The sequence below is a fragment of the Macrobrachium rosenbergii genome, chromosome 13 (genome assembly GCF_040412425.1).
Source record: "Macrobrachium rosenbergii isolate ZJJX-2024 chromosome 13, ASM4041242v1, whole genome shotgun sequence".
Classification (NCBI taxonomy): domain Eukaryota; kingdom Metazoa; phylum Arthropoda; class Malacostraca; order Decapoda; family Palaemonidae; genus Macrobrachium; species Macrobrachium rosenbergii.
The window spans coordinates 12,049,908-12,069,907 of NC_089753.1; the positions used below are offsets into that span (position 1 = coordinate 12,049,908).

General features: G+C 37.1%; 1 protein-coding gene across 2 annotated transcripts in view; it reads left to right on the forward strand.

Moving 5' to 3' along the window:
• The window catches only part of LOC136844907 (tyrosine-protein phosphatase 10D-like), a 273,677-nt gene that overhangs the window by 94,755 nt on the left and 158,922 nt on the right, over nt 1–20,000 (forward strand). For both annotated transcript variants that reach the window (XR_010855005.1, XM_067114230.1), the window contains exons 5-6: nt 16,916–17,018; nt 18,873–19,041. Coding sequence is in view for 1 of the 2 variants with exons in the window: in XM_067114230.1 (XP_066970331.1) it covers nt 16,916–17,018; nt 18,873–19,041 (272 nt within the window). In the remaining variant the exon portion in view is untranslated. The remainder of the gene's footprint in view (nt 1–16,915; nt 17,019–18,872; nt 19,042–20,000) is intronic.

Sequence of the window (20,000 nt, forward strand, 5' to 3'; positions counted from 1 at the left end):
TACATGTCTATTTCGACAATCTTCTCATTACTTCTAGAATTTGGAACCTTATTTCCTCTTCTGTGTGTCTTGAAGTATTTATGCTGCTCCTGCATTCGGGATATGAAAACTGATGGGGGTCATTGCCAAAATATTGCTATGCAAAATTGTCATCAAATCTTTAAAGTGAATAACGTAGCTGTTGCCTTGGATGGGCCGCAAAAACGGATATTAGTTCTGTGGTTGGGCCTTCAGTCCTTGCACTTTTACGTTGATGTTGTTGTGTTGCTTAATTGCATTATTCTTCTGTCCTTAATATTCTCTCTCTCTCTCTCTTGTGTTTTCATGGAGAACCTTTATTAGGGTGTGTGTGTATGTATGTATGTATGTATACCCTAATAAAGGTTCTCCATATATGTAAATATATATAATATATAGTTAGATATTCAAATTTTTTCTCTCATTTATGATGGCTTTCGTCTTTATCCTTATTATCGTCCTTATTATGACGCTGCCGCTAAATAATTGTTACGCGAATATCACTCTCCACAATTTGTATGTAATTGGAACCATAATTCTACGCTCAACTTGGAAAACATGAGTAGGGGCAAGAGCGCTTACATAAGGACGGAATTGGCGTAGGTATACAAAAGAGAGCGACGGACCCTTGGTCTGGTATTGCTCGATAAAAAAAAAAAAGAAAAATAACAGTGGTGAGTCAGGTGACATTTTATCATGAAGTTACGAAGCCGATGTTATTGTTTGGAGGTATAATGTTTGATGGCAGAAGTGCACTCTAGTTATTTTGTTAATCCTCTCTTTTATATATATATATATATATATATATATATATATATATATATATATATATATATATATATATATATATATATATATATATTAAATATATATATATATATATATATATATATATATATATATATATATATATATATATCAATTCACTCTACCTCGAAGTAATATATTTTCATATATGTTACCGAAGGGGAATTTTTTAGTTGATAATAAGTCCACCGTCCCGTGGGGTCGAACCAGCGACGGACGAGGAATCAGGACTACAAGACATTTGGTGCAATGCATTACGCTTTTCAATTTCTTTGTCCCATAAGCCAGAGCATCATTTAACAGTTTTCTTACTCTGAATTGTGGATCTTTGAAATAGGACAATGGACATTATAATTTTGCTCAAAAATAGGCTTACGTACATGCTGAAAGACAACTCCCCCCCCTCCAATTAATAATAGTTTTGCTTAGGTTTTGGTGACTGTATTCTTTAGCGTTTTGGAAATGGTTTGTAAAATGGAAAATTAAATGCGCTCTTTTTATTTACAGTGACTCCTTTACAATTTGAGTGTGATCAGACATTTGCAAAGGGTGCCGGAACAATGAAATTTACTGGTTTTCACTCACTTTAAAAGACACTTCTAAATCCAAAACTAATTTCTCTCAATCCTTTGTTATTTAATGTGAAAGAATTAACTATACCCCCTTTACTCATTTCATGTTTGAAAATACTATTCGTATTGAGCTTGGTTTTTGTACATCAAGGTTTATGGCTACAACAGACGTATTGGAAATTAGAATTTTTATTTTTATTATTACTAAAACCACAACCTTTCAAAACATAAGAATGATCTGCCATTTAACACTTTTACCGATAAATAACATTAAGATATCTCCATGGGCTGACGGGTTGAGACAATGGAGGTTTTTTCTCACAGTTTATTTCTCTTTTTGCCATTGTAAATGTTACGCTTTTGCGCGCGCTCTTTGTTCGACGCAGCCCACTTCGTCGTTTAAGTATCACCACTGATGAGAATATAGATTTTGTCTGCTTTAAATACTATTGTGTTTTTTGTGCATGCGTGTGCGCCTTTCCTTTCCGTAACTCAATTTAAATTTAAGTCTCTCTCTCTCTCTCTCTCTCTCTCTCTCTCTCTCTCTCTTGGGGCGTGACTTACATCTTCCGAACCGAAGTCATTATGCACGTCACTTTATATTTTTTCATTAAACTTCAAGGATTGAATTTTTAATGACGGAACGCTTTCTTATCCTTGGGGTTAATGAAGTTATCCTTTTAGAGTCTTAAAATTGTAATTGGTTTTTACTCTTTTGTTAATCAGTTTACGGATTTTAATTGAATGTGAATTATTTAGACATTTTCTTATCAAAGTTTTATTTTTGCAGTTTTAATCAGAGAGAGAGAGAGAGAGAGAGAGAGAGAGAGAGAGAGAGAGAGAGAGAGAGAAGAGAGAGAGAGACGTGCTGAACTGAACCTAGCTGAGAGAGCAATGAAAAAAAGCACTTCACAGCTTATTCGAGAGAGAGAGAGAGAGAGAGAGAGTGCTGAGACTGAGAGAGAGCAATGAAAAACTTCACAGCTTATTGTTTTGGAAACTTTTTAAGTCCAAGATGGTAGTGGGTGCGGTTTTGTAAACTTTACCCAGCACTTAAATGAGTTTGGGGCCTACAGCGTAGAGTTTACATATTGCGGATTAAAGCTCGTGCTTTTCTTCACGGAAATGTTCTTGTCTAATAGGAGAGAATTTTTGTATGATTTTTCATGAGGGAAGTTTCCCAGGTTGATTAAATAGTAGGCGTTCTGTTAGGGTTATGGTGTCTTTACTTTGGTAGGCTTGGAGACTTAATGCATGTGACATATTAATAATATATAGTTCACACCTTTTATAAGTACGTATAGCTACAGGGTATTTATATTTTATTGTTGAGTGTGTTGGTTCGCAAGACCGTTACGCTTGTTGAAAAGTATAACGTTGTTCCCGTTGCTTCCGTTGCTTTTCACATAACTCCAATTTACTGTATCGGTATTAGAAACCAATTCTTGAAGTCAGAAATTATCACCCAGTAACCTAAAATCACACGTCCCGCTAATCTTGAGGGTTTTCACCCCTGTTTAAAGGTGATAATTTTATGTAAACTGGCGTCACAAGGGGTCCATTGGCCTACAGTGCTCTTTGGTTAATCATCAGGGTATATATTACCTGATGAAGTGCATAATATCAAGAGTCCCTGCGCTTGACTTTTGTAAAAAATGAAGGCACAAATCAGATTCTGTGGCCATTGTCATATCGGAAGTAATCAGTCTTCTCCTTTCCACAAAGTAGTTTCTGGAATACTCTTAAAGTAACCTTTCCAGATACCAGACGTAATGAACGCTGTGAAGTCTTATCTTCCTCTCGAATCTTGACCCACTGTGGCTGCTTAAGTAACTGTAGATGTTAAGGTTAAGGAGGACTGGGCATTTTATTGCCACAACTTTTAGTGCTGGGATGTACTTGGGTCTTTCGTACTAAGTGCTTCGCGTGGGATTCTGTGACTTTTTTTTTTTCATTTTGAACTTTTCGGACAAAGGGAGTCGTGGTTATCTCATAGTGGTTTTCGTAAATTGTGTACCGCTCTGCAATTAAGGAGAAAACGTAAAATTTTACTAAGGCGAGCTCCTTCAAATTTGGAACCAGACCCATTTTGATAGTTTTTAAGGTTAATTAGTGATCCATTTTTCCAGGAGCAAGTATACTTGATTTTTTAAAATGGGGTCAATTTTCTTGGACCAAGAATACTTATTTTTTTTTTTTTTACTTATTTTTATTTAGTTTCAAAAGTCAAGTATATGGAGAGAGTTCGTTCATTTTTGCCAGACATTTGTTTGTTTCATATTAATACAAGGATTTGAGAAAACAAAACATATCAGGTGAAAGAAAAATCATTTTTAAGAATTCTGTGGTCTTCATTGACAAAAGAGAGCAATTACAATGGTGAATGGGTGAACCTGTGAAAGTTGTAGCTATCCACTCTCTCTCTCTCTCTCTCTCTCTCTCTCTCTCTCATTGTAATTGTGCGCATGCAAGTGAATGTGCTTCCGCGAATACTCTCCAAGCAATTGTGAAGTGTTTTGCATACGTTCCTTCTTTATGGAATATTGTGAATGGGGTGTTCCACGCTCTTGATACTTGAGCCACGTTGCTGATTGATTGATAGATGTAATATTATGACTGGCTTTACTCGCAATTTCATTTTCAACGTACGTTTCAGCCAACGGCAACTTATATCCGAGAGATAGCCATAAATATAAAATTTGCCCTAACTTCTCATCAGTTGTATTTTTTTTAAGCACTGTTAATCATTATAAGTTTCTTTTTGCATAGTGAAATGACCGAGTTAATGCATGGATGCTCACAATAAAACCACTGTGTGGATATGCTTATCATCGTAGGTGATGACATACCCTCCTTTAATTGCAGGTTAAATGATTCCCCCAGACTTCAAGTGAATAAACAGAAGAACATTGTAAGGCCCTGAATGGCAACTCCGTTTGTTACGTTATTAAAAAAAAGCTTGTAAACTTCACTTCCTATGTGGATTGTACGTAATACAAATGTATCAGATTTCATGCCTTTGCTTTTGGAACCCGACTCCAGTGGATCGTACTTGGTTAAACATAATTAACGTGACTGTAACGGTGATTTACTGCTGTAGGATTGGCAATACTGTGCCTGTAAGTGCTTTCTTGCATGACGGAAGTTGCATTCTATTCGCTGCTTTCCAGAGGAAGCTGGGTCAAGATCCGTGCTTGCGGTTGCCTGTGTGACACTACTGGCAGTGAAAGTAAGAAGTGGTCACCAAAGTCCGGTAGTGCGACTCGGAGAATGCATTGGTCCTGGTTTCGTCACCTTTAAGAACCATTATTTCATTCATTATTTTTTGGGGGGCCTGCTCTCTCTCTCTCTCTCTCTCTCTCTCTCTCTCTCTCTCTCTCTCTCTCTCTCTCTCTCTCTCTCTCTCTCTCTCGTTCAGTAGTGGTATGAGATTACTGGCCTTGAGCCATGATTCACGAAAGATTCAGGTATAATAACATCATTTGTTTTATGAATAAAGGTAAATATTATTATTCTAAATAATTATTATTTAGAAAAGGATTAAAGAGAAGATTTTGAAGTATAAGTAAACATCTGTAGGCAGTCAGTCATTTCAGTAATATGCATCCAGTTTGCTGATTGCACATAAACTAGAATATTACTGAAAAATATTTATTCAAAGAGGCTCAGAAGCCTTTGATTAGCTGGCATCTCTCTTTCTCTCTCTCTTATTATATATATATATATATATATATATATATATATATATATATATATATATATATATATATATATATATATATATACGTATATGTATGTGTGTATGTAATAATATATATATATATATATATATATATATATATATATATATATATATATATATATATATATATATATATATTTTGTGTGTGTGTTCCTCTCTCCCTCTCTCTCTCAGCGTGTGTTTTTGGTACCCATCTCCCATCACTTTTGCATTCCTTCCCGTCCAAATCCCCAGATTGGAGTTTGATTTACATCTAAATAGCATTTTGCGAGGCTCCCCTCTCACCCCGTGCTTTTTCCATCTTTCTTTCTTTCATTTTTATTAATTTTTCCCCTTAGGGGTGTCCAATGGACTGCGTGAACGATCGAAAGAATATTGTATCTTTTACTTGGCTGATAGACAGGAGGCTCTGTTTTTCAATAACTCCTTTATGGGAGTTCAGAAATTATTATTTATTATTTTTTCAGAAGAGACATTTTTTGATTTCCCGGAAAACTGTAGATTTTTAGTCTACATTTCTCAGTCTCTGATAAGGCAGACAAAATGCCATTTTTCATCTACCATTATTTTTAATAAACATTTTCCGCTATTTGAAAAGACGGAGAAAGAAGAAAAGCACGCTATTGAGAAAACAAAGAGAAGAATGAAATAGGCATGGAAGGAAAAAGCAAACAAACGAAGAAAAGCGTCTTTTGCAAACAGAACCACACCGCGAGCTGTAAACACTCGTGGGGTTGTAACTGTATCGATTTATGTCACGGCACAATGACGAAATTTCTCCCCGACTGCAAATTTCCGCATCGACGCGTGATTTGCAAAAATAGTTAATTGGATAATTTGGAAAACTTGAGGTTCGTTGCGCAAACTTGCTTGGATGATTAGAGTATCAGCTCGGAAGCTAACTCAGGTATTAGGTTGTAATCCAGCTGAAAATGAGAGGTTTTGTAATCAGGGATGGGCACAAAATTCATGTTCTGCAGTGTTTCAGCCGTCGGGTGTTCTTTTGTGTTTATATGGTGTTATAGGGTTTCTTTGCCTTAAAGTTTGTTTTCAAACCTGGAGTGGATTATTATTTCTTTGAAGTCGTCTAATGAAAAAATCAAGCACATGTCTTTTTTTTTTTACCGCTGTATGCATTGCATGGTTGCAATGTCCTTGTTCTTTCTTTTGCGCTTGTTCATTTTTAAAAAGTTTTTTTTTTTCTGTCGTCATTCCACGCCGTAGAATCATCTACTTCGTGCTTTTCGTTTCTCATATTGTGAAAGGAAGAGTTTGGAGTGGGGTTGTAAATCTCACTTTGTCCTCCACTGAATAAAAACTGGTTTTCACCATCTGACCTTTCTGGCTAAAAAATTCATAAATCACAAATTCACCAACTGTAGATAATCTGTTACAACGCCCACTGCTGGCGGGAGGCCAGGCTACCTCGGAAACAATAGTATCGCAGCCTTGTATAACTGGACCGAACCACATTTAATTGCACAATAACACTTTTATTTTTTCCACGCCCCATTGCTAATTAAATCCGTCGTGCGTGAACGTATGCGAATGGTACCAGGTACTGTTGTTTAATGGGCATTCGTCATCGTACATTTTTTTGTGGAGTAGAGACCAAGGGAAAACTTATAAAAAAGAAAATGTTAATGGATTTGCCATTTAGAGATAGTAGACCTATCTTCTGAAATTAGGCGTCTTGAATTATGGTTTACTAAAGAGCGCAGAAAATCCGCACTGTGAAAGGGATGTCATGAAAGATGGATCAAACCAGTTGACCTTTGGATTTGTGGCTTTCGATCAATCAGAAATTCCAAAGTGTAATTTTGTGGTGGGATTAGTTGGGATTAGGAACCTTGGGATATTGGGATAATGAGAAGTGTTTGGTTTGGCTACCGCACTTGAGGAACTGAGCAGTATTTAAAAAAACAGTTGGTTTATAATTTTTCCATTAATTCTTTATCCAATCTTTGTTTGAAAGGTAAAGGACAACGTTATTATTATCATTATTAATGTGAATACAGTCCTGTGGAAGCCAAATTGGGGCTGATACTTGCTAAGCAAGCTGTCATAAATTACAATGACAGTATGTAAAAGAGAGAGAGAGAGAGAGAGAGAGAGAGAGAGAGAGAGAGAGAGAGAGAGAGAGAGAGAGTATAGTAAAGTAAGAGTTAAAAGCGGACAAAGATTACTAAATAAACATACCAATATCTCCCTAAGTCATAGATATTTTTTTATTAGAAACCTGGTCTTGTTGGATGGTAAAGCAGAGGATTTAATGCCTAGAGAGAGAGAGAGGGAGGGAGGGAGAGAGCGCGCAAGTTATTTTACAGACAACTTGAAAAACGTAAGGGAAAGTGTGACAAACGATGTTGCAGGCGGAACAAATTAGTAGAGCAGGGAAAATTAGTATTTTTTCCGTACGAAAAAATTTACGGTAAATGTGAAATTTCTAACTTTTTCAAAGCAGGCAGATAGGTCGATTAGATTCTGTATTTCTTTCCAAGATTCATAGGTAAAAAATGACTGTGATATGAAACATAGAAGTCGAAATATATATTTATTTAGATGAAAAACATTCATATATCTTCCTGTTCCATAAAAAAATCAAGATGTGCCACAAAACTTCCGTAAGATTCGGGCACATAACTTCTCAATAATTTTTATTTACCATATATAGTCAACTACTATTACTTCATTACCGTAAAAAGTCTGAATGAAACAAAGTCTTTGAATGGCAGTATTGATAATGAAACATTATAATGCAAAAAGGCAAATAACTATGTACATGGCAGAATTCCCCCATTTGCTTTTCATTATTTTGAATAAAAAAATCATGCCATAATAGCGTCTTCATCATTGTTTAATAATAAATCTGTATCATGAAACTTTTTTGAAGCTGCATGAACTCCCTTTAAGAAAACCAAAGATATATGGGAACGTATAAATCTTAAAAAAAAAAAAAAAAAAAAAAAATCGCGGGGCTACTTAGCGACCGCAGCGCAGACTTAATCTTAGACTTATTCATAAGATGTTGGAATGTTAACATCTGAGCCTCTTGACAAGCGTAAGGATTACTTTCATGATGTGGAAGGTTTGGAATCTTTCTGACTGCCTTGTGGAACCCCACACCAAAACTTATGACATAATTCCTTTAGTATGAACCACCGAACCACATTTCGTACCTTTTTAACTTCAAGTAAAATTGTTTAAATCAAGGAAGTTTAACATCTTAGTCTACAAAATAAAAGTTTCTTATATTAAATGCATCATAAAATGTACTCCTTGTGAAGGGTGATGTCATCATTATAATTTTAAAAATTACAGGTTTTCGTATACCCCAAATAGTTAAATGATTTTACAAGTTTAACCTTATAACTACAGATTTTAAATGGCTTGATATTTTAGTTTTCTTTCAAGTCAGTTTTAAAAACCTTCTTAAAAGCTGCGTCTATCAGTTTTTGCAGACGAATAAGTGAAATGGCAGCAACACATTATCATCCGCGTATGCGATGGTGTCTGAACTAAGCGGCAACCAGCTTTCATTTCAAAGATATTTTTAAGAACACATCAGTGTATATCGATAAAACAGATTTGTTTATGTTCCTCTGCCGCGAACTACTTTGTTTCTTATTTCGCATTCATTTGAAACAAGCTCTATATTCCACGTTATCCAATTGATTATTGTACCAAAAGTGATTCAAATTTACAAACACAATCTGACCCTCGTATTCTGGAATTTTGCCCGTGAGAATGTCTTGAGTAACAGAATCAAATGCTGTACCAATATCAACAAACCAAACATAAACATCCGAATGTTTCATTGATTGCAAACAAGCAGATATATCAGGCCTTTGATGATGGGAATGCTTGCACCTCTTAACACACTCAAATAGAATGTAACAGTGAATAGCAAACCTGAGATATAACATCGAGATAAACTCACTACATATATTTCGACCCAATTGTAGACGGTTTGAATGAATACTATCGAATCCAGTACCTGGGTTACGGTTAGTAATAGTTTTCTTAACGCCATGTATGCTGAATTTCAATAAATTCTTACCCCTGTCTTTTTCATTAATATATAATCTTTTGAATTTTTGACTACTATTTTGTTGGTGAGCTAAAACTCACAAATTTCATCTAAGCTGTCACCGTTATATACAAAGGATATATTTTAATTATGTTCTTAGCATGATTAACCTCTTGAAAATATGTAGAGAGAGAGAGAGAGAGAGAGAGAGAGAGAGAGAGAGAGAGAGAGAGAGAGAGAGAGAGAATCTTGAGTTCTAGAATGTTTGGCTTCCTGTCATCATAATATAATAATTTCGTAACATTCTCTCGACCCTGAGAGTTCAACTAGAAAGGTGAAGATCTGTATGCAGAATGAGGTATCCTTCGCTCCTAAGATTTTCTGCATCTCTCAACTGATTTCAATTCAATAAGCTCCTTACGACAGGAATAATAATTCATTGGCTAAAATCCGACGCTGAATGTCTTCTTGGGTAGTTACTGACTTATTTAATCTATTGGTTTTTGGGCCTCATTATGACCCCTTGTGCCTTGCAAAAGGCCACTATAGTTTGTTGTAAGGTTCAGTAACGCTTGGCTTCCTTGCGCGAGGAATCATACGCTCAGCGCCCCCTTTATTCGCTTTTGGATGTGCTATGTACCCTGATATTTCTACCTCCACCATGAAGGTTATGTTTTAGATCCGGTTTCGATGTGTATTTACGAAAATTTGGGGGAACAGCAATGTAGTTTTTGGGGAGAAGATGCATTTTTTTTTTTTTGGGGGCGGTTGTTGAGAGGATGATGTGATGGGAATGGGTGGGGAGATGGATGGGTGGGAGGATGCATTAGATTTTTCAGCCATGGGGCGGGTTTGTAATTTCAAACGCTCTTATAATACGTCGTGCCCTTTCTCCCTTTAAAATTTCCTGACTATAGGTAACCGTGGCTCGAAGCATAGATTGAAGCAGACTGCACTAGTAATAATAATTATGGACTTATTATGGATTTACCTCTTAAGTAATATTCTGTCAGATTAGGCTAAATCATTTATTTCCCTCAAAATTGGATCTCTTAATTTTCCCTCCCGAGTGGGATTTAATATCGAATCTTTTCCTCCTAAACTGGTTACTCTTTAGATCTTGCCGTACTTATTAACGAAATATCCTCCCACCGTAACAGCATTCATCACCGACGTTGTTACCTTTCCATTTGAGATTCCTCATCGCTTCCCGCCAAAAATGGGATGTCATTTGGAGGTTTCGCGCCAAAATATGACAAATCACCGAGGATGTTTCCACCCGTCACAAGTGGCTGCTTTTGATGCAACTTTTATGTGGCCTCTGTCAAGACTAGTCTTCTTGTAGTTATTCATGTTACAAGTTGCGCTCCTCTGTGACGTTGGTAACTATGATAATTTGCGGTTTATGTTTAATGCAGTTGCGGAAATTGTTTTAAGTTTCCCACTTCTAAACTTCACTTCAGTGATATTTCCCAAGAAAACACATCCGGTGATTTTGAACTCCAGGTTTTATGGTTAACACTCGTCATGACATGTTAAGGAAATGGGATTATTTGAGTGTTTCAAGCAGACGTACAAAAGAATTATTTACGCTGGTTATTTACGTATATTTTTACCAGTTGATGTGCATACTCTTGTTATTTGTATTGTTCTGTATTTTTTCTCCTCACACATTTGGAATGCTGTTCTGTAATAAAGTGGTATATGGTAAAGGTTAATTGTAAAACAGCACCCCACCCTATGACCTACACAGAACGCCAGTGCCTCATATAATTACTTTTTGCTATTCAGAATAACACAAATGACGTCTTCTTGTTGGCGGGGTTGGCGGGGGGGGGGGACTTGGGGATGGTCTCAGCTCGTTACGCTTTGTAAATTCGGACAATACTGCGACCTTCGCACATCTATATCCTCGGGTGAATACTTGAAGTCGCCACACCCAAGAAGCACACACCAGTCCACGCCCAGGATGATCTTGGGAAAGAAGGGAAGGGCGGAAAGGAGCAATGGAAGATAAGGTGGCATTGGAGGGAAGAAACCACTAGAATAATATTGTAAGGAAGCAGCGATGTCACTGGAAAGCGAAGCAAGGATGAAAAGGTGTTACTGAGAGGACAGTTGTCGAAACAAACATGGTACCGGGAAGAAAAGCTCGGAGTAGAAGTTGCTAATTACAAAAGAAGTACAGAGGAAAAGATGCCGTTGGGAAGAGAACATTCAATCGTGACTAAAGTAAAGAAGACAAGAAGTCAAAGATTTGATTAAGTAGAGAAGCAGGAAAGAAAAAATGACTGAGTTGGGAGGTAGGAAAGAAAAGATTTCTTGGTAAGAGATTTAGAAAAGACGTTTTTGCAGAAGTTGATTAACTGATCATCAGAACTCTGACGTGACAAACTCCTTGGGTTGTGAAGTAGATAACAAAGATGTCTCTGGGTAGAGGAATAGGGGAGGACATGTAAGAAATAGAGACGAAAAGAGGTTTTTGGAAAGAGAAATGAGGAAGAAAAGGTGCTAATGCGGAAGAGAGTTTCTGAAAGAAATGTGCCATTGGGAAGGGGAGCGAGGAAGAAAATCTGCTACTGCGAAAAGAAGTAAGGAAGGAAGATGCTACTGAGGAAAATAGTGGGGAAGAAAAGATACTGCTAGGAAGAGAAATTTGGAAGGAAAGGTGCAGTGATTAACAGGAGTGCGGGTAGAAATTTCCTGTTATGAAGAGAAGTTGTGAAGAAAATGTGATTCAGAGATGAGTGGTAAAGAAGGAAAGATGTTGCTGGGAAGAGAAGTTTGGAAGAGAATAATCTGTTAGGGAGAAAAAGAGAAATCGGGAATAGGGAGACATAAACCTGCTGTCTGGAAGAGAAATGAAGAAAATGCGGTTATTGGGAAGGGAGGTGAAGAATGAAAAAAAGGTACACGGAAGAGAAGTTAAGAAGAAAATAGGATATAAGAGAAGTGAATAATAAAAGATTTTATGGGAAGAGAAGGAAGACAGGGTGCCACCGGGAAGAGTAGAAACCGTTTTAAACGAAGAGAAAGTGAACGCACACTGGAAGGAGGACGATGCAAGTAGTTTTATTCACTCACTAGGGGTTTCGGTCGTCTGGTTGACCCATTGCCGTTTGCACCAGACTCCTAATGTCTGATACACGTTTCAGTGAAGGTCTTTCAAGCTTATGTGCGAATTGTCACACATTCTTTTATGGACACCGGTCGAAATACTGACCAGACCAAATTTTGCGCACCTTCACTATCCTAGAGACCAGCTTTTTAGAGACCATGTAATTGCTCGTTGGCTTTTGGCATTAGTATGGCCATTTGCCGTTGGCACCAGACTACTATGTACGGTTGAACGCTATTGAACACTTTTTTCATTTACATAGTGTAAAAACATCCCCCCACCCATCTTTTATCGGTTATAGTTATAATAAGTATTTTTCAGAAAAAATATTAAAAGATGTTTTGGTGGTGTTCAGAGAGAGGGATGTAGCGACTCCCATTACGAGGATTTATTGAGAAAGGGCAAAGCATTCAAGTTAAATTGTTCGTAAAGGTAGAATAGATTTGACTGACGCATGTAGGAGGAAAACCTGAGGAAAGCGAATAGGTTTGAAGGACAAAAGAGAGAAAGCGGGTGCAGCGTTGGCGGTTAATTGATTTTAAACATTTCCGGGCGTTACGGGAGCATTAGTTTTCGACGCCTCAGAGGATTTTATTCTTCAGTGGAATTTAAACATTCCTTTCTAAAGCTCTAATTGAAAATCATATATGTAAAACCACACACCCACACATTCTTGGGGCACGTATTTTCTGGCACGAAAACAACAAAAGGCAAGGCCTTACACGAAAGGAGAGATAATGACTGGTCAGTTCCACCTGTTACTTCGCTTGTCAAGTAGTAATTTAGCTTAGAACATCGTAACGTTTGCTTATTCTACTCTTCAGGCGACAGTGTAATATATAAAAAAACATAAAATACTAAGACATTTCGATATTAAATAAGTTTTTAAAAAGTTCAGAATCCATCAGTTTGTCTGTTACCCTTTTCCAGATGTCTGTGGATATCTGAAGAACGGTCCATTGTTTGCCTCAGTTGCAGCAGTTTAAAAGCTAGATGAGTGACTTCAGTAGTTGTATTCGGGTGATTACCTTACCACTTACTTCAGATAAACAGTTGAAAATGAACTGGCTGTGAAGTGAAATGAGTAGCAGTGGCCTCTATCGATTTGTTTTTTTTTTTTATTTCTCAAAGAGTCTGTATGTTTCCCACAACGAAGGACACTACTGTACTCACTCACTGTTTCTTGGGCTTGAGCGTTGTACCAATTGCCGTTCACATACCTGTGGTATTTAAGCGTGGAAACGCGGCCGAGCCGTTCATTAGTAGCCAAGTATGCACCTGTATCATGGAGACAGCGTTTTGACCAAAGGATTTTGTTATTGTCTGAGCTTACAGTATTAACCTCATGCTTCTCTGCAAAGGGGTTCGGTTTAATTAGATTGATTTCTAATAAGGAAACAATTCGTTCTCTCTCTCTCTCTCGCGCTCTCTCTCTCTCTCTCACTGTGGAGAATAGATTGGTTCCCTCTCTCTCTCTCTCACTGTGGAAAGTAGATTGATTATCCCCTCTCTCTCTCTCTCTCTCTCTCTCTGTGAAAAGTAGATTTGTGTGTGTGTGTGTGTGTGGAAAGTAGATTAATGATTCTCTCTCTCTCTCTCTCTCTCTGTGAAAAGTAGATTTGTGTGTGCGGAAAGTAGATTAATGATTTTTCTCTCTCTCTCTCTCTCTCTCTCTCTGTGAAAAGTAGATTTGTGTGTGTGTGGAAAGTAGATTGATGATTCTCTCTCTCTCTCTCTCTCTCTCTCTCTCTCTCTCTCTCTCTCTGAAAAGTAGATTTGTGTGTGCGTGGAAAGTAGATTAATGATTCTCTCTCTCTCTCTCTCTCTCTCTCTCTCTCTCTGTATGTGGAAAGTAGATTATTGATTCTCTCTCTCTCTCTCTCTCTCTCTCTCTCTCTCTCTCTCTCTCTCTCTCTCTCACACACATGTGCACGCACCCGCGCGCGCAATGAAACATACTCTTGGTACAGTGCAGCAGAGTGCACTTACCCAGTCTGTCATCTGTAAATCCGGTCACTGTTTCATTAAGTGGTAATAGATGAAAATGCGTGTGTGTGTGTATGTATGTGGAGAGAGAGAGAGAGAGAGAGAGAGAGAGAGAGAGAGAGAGAGAGAGAGAGAGAGAGAGAGAGAGAGAGAGCGCAATGTCGGAAAAGAATGAAAAATCTGAGCGCTAATGTCCACTTGGAGTTAGGTAGCTTTAAACCATAAAAGTGAATCCTAATTGTTGTTTTGTCAGCAGGACGCGGAAGACTTGGTTTTGTGTGTGCTAATTTTCATCTCTGCGGTTTTTGCTTTTTTCCTTTAAAAATGTTCCGGTGAACTTAATGGCGAAGTCAGTCACTTTTTTCTCAAGACTCATTTTCAGGAAAAGCGTTAATAAAATTATTTGCTTTTCCATAAGACTTTCTGGTGAATTTGTTAATTAAATTATTTACGTTGTCCTTAGCTTGTTTTTGTCAGCTTTATTGAACTGATATTTCTTGCTTAAAGTTGTCTCTGTTGAAATTATTAATGATTTTTCCTTCTTAGAAGCTTGGATCTAGTAAGATTATTAATGTAATGACATTCTTTTTCCTTAAAGCTTGCTTTCGGAGAACTTATAATAAAACCAGTTTCATGTTCTTGAAAACTTAATTTCAGTGAACTCAGTAAAATCAGAACCAGAAGAAAAGGAAGAATTGAATCCATCAGACGTAGATTATTGTTATTAACTTATACTACAGTGTACTTACACACACACACACACACAGAGAGAGAGAGAGAGAGAGAGAGAGAGAGAGAGAGAGAGAGAGAGAGAGAGAGAGAGAGAGAGTTGGTTAAGTACATACCTCTGCCAGTCTGAAGACTCTATAAAATACCAATTCGTTGAGTAATGTGGGGTGTTGGATGATCCTGAAATGGTTATAGCTTCAGTAATATGTTTTTGTGGTTCAAAGATCACGAGGTGATGCTTCTCTGTTCTTAAATGTCGTAGTCAATTGTATTTATTTAATTTTTCAGCCGCCACTAAATATGAATGTGTGGTTTACGTGGTGATTCTAGTCGAAACGATGTCATTTTTGGCAATTTGTGAGGACTCCAGTCGTCACCTGAAGCCCCATGGGTGATTCTGATGGCGATTTCAGTCGCCACCAAAATCTTATGGGTGATTTTGATTTGGGATCCAATCGCTACCAGAACCTTATTGGTTGGTCATTGCAGCCATAACCTCCCCTTTCCAAGAAATGCTTAAAATTAATTGATAAGTTCATGCCGTTACTCATTAGAGCCAAATTCAGTAGAAATATAATTTCCTGCCAGAAGCAGAAGTAAAATAAGAAAATAAGTAAAAACTAATGTAAGTTTGCGAGCGTAGTCATTGACTTGTGAGAACACGAACAATTAACACTATAAATAGAAAATCACTTTGCATTTACCGTTCGTAAATCTGGACTCTCTCTCTCTCTCTCTCTCTCTCTCTCTCTCTCTCTCTCTCTCTCTCTCTCTCAAATGTTTTGTACAAATGTCTTCACCTGGCCTTGATAAATAGACAAAAACAATAGGTGATTTAAGAGGAAAGACAGGTGGGTTTCTTCAGCCTTGATATTTCAGAAACATTTTACTAAGATTTTTTTTCCGTCTATTTTGGTTTCTATTTTATTTTTACCTTGTTTTTGTCGCCTTCAGCCTCCAAAGTTATTTTTGTGATAGTAATTTTTCATAAATAAAATTTTTATTTACAAGTTACCTTCAAGAATATTGGGTCTGGTCCGTACTCATCCCTAAAAGAAATGTTTAGGCATTCGCAACAAACATTATGAGTCTGGTGTGAAGGACAGTGGTTTATAGTGAGGCTCGAAAAACCATTGCACACACACACACACAGTGATTTCAAACCCATACTTCATGAGTTAAAAAAAAGTGCTGTTTACAATTCCAGTCTCCTTTCAGGTGGACTAGTAACACCCGTCAGTCCACCCATTCTTACATTTGCTTTGTGACTTCTATATTGACCCAAATTTTGGAATTATCTTCCTACTTACGTTGTCCCATAATTGAAATCTTCAACACCACAGGGTTAGGCTCCTTTTTAGCTTGGACTGAATACGAGCATTGCGTTGCCTGTCCGATTTGCAAACGAGTTAAGGAAAAACGTTGGATATATGAATAAGGACATCATGCTTTACATAAAATAGGTCACTAGAGATCATTTTACGTTCAAGTGAAATATTCTTCCCAGTTTCATGTGTAAAATTTATACCTGTATATTTAACTTGCGTACACGTGGAATACAATTTAACAACCGCTTTTCTAATGAGTGGCCGTGACTTTGATACTTTACTGATTGAGTAAATTTTCTAAATGTTGATTATGCTTTTTTAAATTTTTTTATGAAGAAGACGTATAAAAACCACCAGTTTTGAAATCATCAAAAAAATTTATAAATATTTGCTCATCGTAATTGAAGACATTCACTTCAATCTCTTTTGAAGACACTCTCTCTCTCTCTCTCTCTCTCTCTCTCTCTCTCTCTCTCTCTCTCTCTCTCTCTCTCTCTCTCTCTCTCATACAATATATTATAGTCTTTGTTGCAAAAACTTCATCTATACATCACGTTACAATTAATTTTTATCAATTTTTCTCAGGTGAGCATCGATCCGAAAGATGCCAGAGAGAGCGTCAAGACAGTCCTCAGACTTGGAGAGCCTCCGGGACCAGCTCAAGCTTCCTTCCTAGGGCTAGTGCCAGGTAAGAGTAAGAGACAGAGTAATTGGTGGTCTTGATTTAAATGTCGTATTTTTGCAGGATACTGCAGGTGTACTGGCGTTGATTAAGGTTGCATTTTGTTTGAGTCTGGAAATTAATGAAGGCGGTCAATATTTGAATTCAAAGCCAGTTATAATACATTTTTTGATGTTTCGTCTTCTTAACAAACGAGGGGCATCAGTTTCATGTTAGATTTAAGCCGTAATTGTTTCATGTGTTTGGTAATGTAATTTTAGTTATGTTGCATTGATAATGATTTTGTCTTTCATTCTTTCTTATTTAGCCGATCTCATTTGTATGTGACGGTCTTGGTATCACACATTCCATTTCCTCTGGATTGGCGTATAAATCATTGTGTGTTAATTGTTCAGTAAAGGTGACTGTAATTGGGTTTTATTTATTATATAATGAAAGAAATCAATTCACGCTGCATTTAGGGAATGGCCTGTTAAATGCAACGGACCCAAAGAGGAGACTGATGAGGGTAACTCTGGGTCAAATTTAGCTTCGAGAGTTGTCGAAATGAGTCATAATCACAGTCCCAACAGTGTGGTGTCATATGGACGAGTTTTTTGTGGTCTTTAATCGTTGTGCAGTCAGATAAATAGCACTTCCTGTGAAGACGATGCCGAACAGGCACGAATATCCGCTACACCAAATTTAACACCTTAGGTTCTTTGTTCAGTATGTGGCGCCAGGATGGTTAAATATCTTAGAATTCGTATGATGCCTCCTCAAGGGAAAATTGATTCACAGGGAGTATATATCTTGAGAATCTTTTTATCCTTTAGGGATGATACCATATCTCCAATGGAAGATTGATACCTTGGGGAGTGTCATTTAGGAAATGTATACTTATGCTTCAGGAAAGGCGTACACATTTAGGAAGATACCGTCTTCTGCCCATCCCGGGAAAACCCCGCTTAGTCATCAGGAGACTAGCTTCAAGATGGCCAACGCGTTCTCCGGACAAAGATTACAAGGAAACTGCCGAAACAGAGTAGTTGTGGGCGATGTGTATAATTATATTGTCAAATATATTTGGTTTTCAATACAATTCACATTATAGTTTTGTGTCGGATTACAAAATAAAACTCATTTCTCTCTGATACCTAATGTTTCACCTTAGATCACACAAAACGCGACAAAATTGATGGTTATAATTATGGTCTAAGAAAGACCATGTTCGGTGGAACGGAGAATTTTATTTTTAATGGATTGATTTGTCATTGTTCAGTTTTTTCAAGGCTTTAGCTATTACATCATTTCTTTATGTTAGTTTCCTTTTCTTACGCCACACCATTCGTAGCTCAACATTGTACGAAACGAACGAATTATAGAGAGAGAGAGAGAGAGAGAGAGAGAGAGAGAGAGAGAGAGAGAGAGAGAGAGAGAGAGACCTGAAGCATGGTTTCTCCTCGATGGTGTAAGAATGATTCTGAAGATGCCGTCCTGATTTCAATTATGAAAGAACATGATTATTTCCATAATTATTTAACCCTTAATAATTGCGTATCTTAATTAGTTGTTGGCGGGCATGAGGATGCTCTAATGTTTCCATGTAGCTAACAAAGTTAAAAAAAAAGATAACGAAAATTAAAAGAATAAAGAGTAGAAAGAAGTGAAATGTAATTTTTATCACATTACTACTTGACTTTTCAAGCCATATACCATGTGTCGTACCTATTCTCTTAGATTTCGGGTTGCGTCGTGACCCATTGAAGCTTTCAGCAGACCTCTCTGGTTTGTTGCTTGGAACCGGCATTTCTTAGTTCTTAAGTTCAAATTGTTAGAAGTTATATTGGTATTGCTAATAGTGTTTACCATTTTTCTCAGGCCGTGCCTACAACATCACCGTGGAGACGGTGAGCCACGACCAGATCTCTCTCCCGACGACGGCTCAATACCGGACGATTCCCCTGGCGCCCAGGAACATCACATTCGACCCCAAGTTCATCACGACGTCGTCCTTCGTCGCCAAGTGGGAGGCGCCCAAGGGAATTGGGTGAGTACTTTGGTAGTGGTTTTGTTAATTCACTAATTCAATTAGTTTTAATTGTTGTTCGAGTCGCCAATGATCTTGTTAGTGGGTTATATTTAGTTATATTTATTTATTAATTGTTTTATTCTTTTTTATTGTTTTGATTGTTGTTCATGATTTGTCAGGTGGGGGGCGCCGAAAGGAATTTGGAGAGTACATTGATAGAGATTTTATTGATTCATTTATTCCTTTTCTAATTTTAATTCTTTGATGACAAGTGATGGGTGCCGAATGGAATAGGTAATCTTGGCAGTGAATCTCGATATAAAATAGGCAGTCATAGATTGCAAAATCCTCTTGACTCCGCAGTCATTATTGTCAGAAAACAGATGCTGACAATATCCTCCTTCCATTGGAATGTAATTCTTTGGACTGAAGCTGTTATCATCCCCAAGGAAGGGGGATTATTGCTATTGTCCCTTTAATCCACGGCTTTATTACTGGCTTATTTTTCACCCGTTTCTTCCTTCCCGGCTGTTCACCTTCTTGGCCTTTGCCATAATTCAAATTTCACCTCCAAAAATTATAATAATATTATCACCTTTTATAATTAACGCTTGACAACTTTTCCTTGAAACCTCTTACGGCTGCATATGCAATGCTTGACTGACAGACTTGATTATGTGTCTCTCTCTCTCTCTCTCTCTTTCAAAAATTAGTGACGACATTTCAGTGCGTATTAAAAATTCAAGTTATGAACAGTTCATATTGTAATTATAAATTATTTTCTCAGCATTATCCAGTACAGAATTTTATTATTATTATTATTATTATTATTATTATTATTATTATTATTATTATTATTATTATTATTATACCGAACTTTGCAAGAAACCTTAACTATATTTGTTTAGTAGCAGCGTATTACAATGATATTATGCGACCTGAATGCCACCTGATTGAGTGTTTATTATAATTGTTAT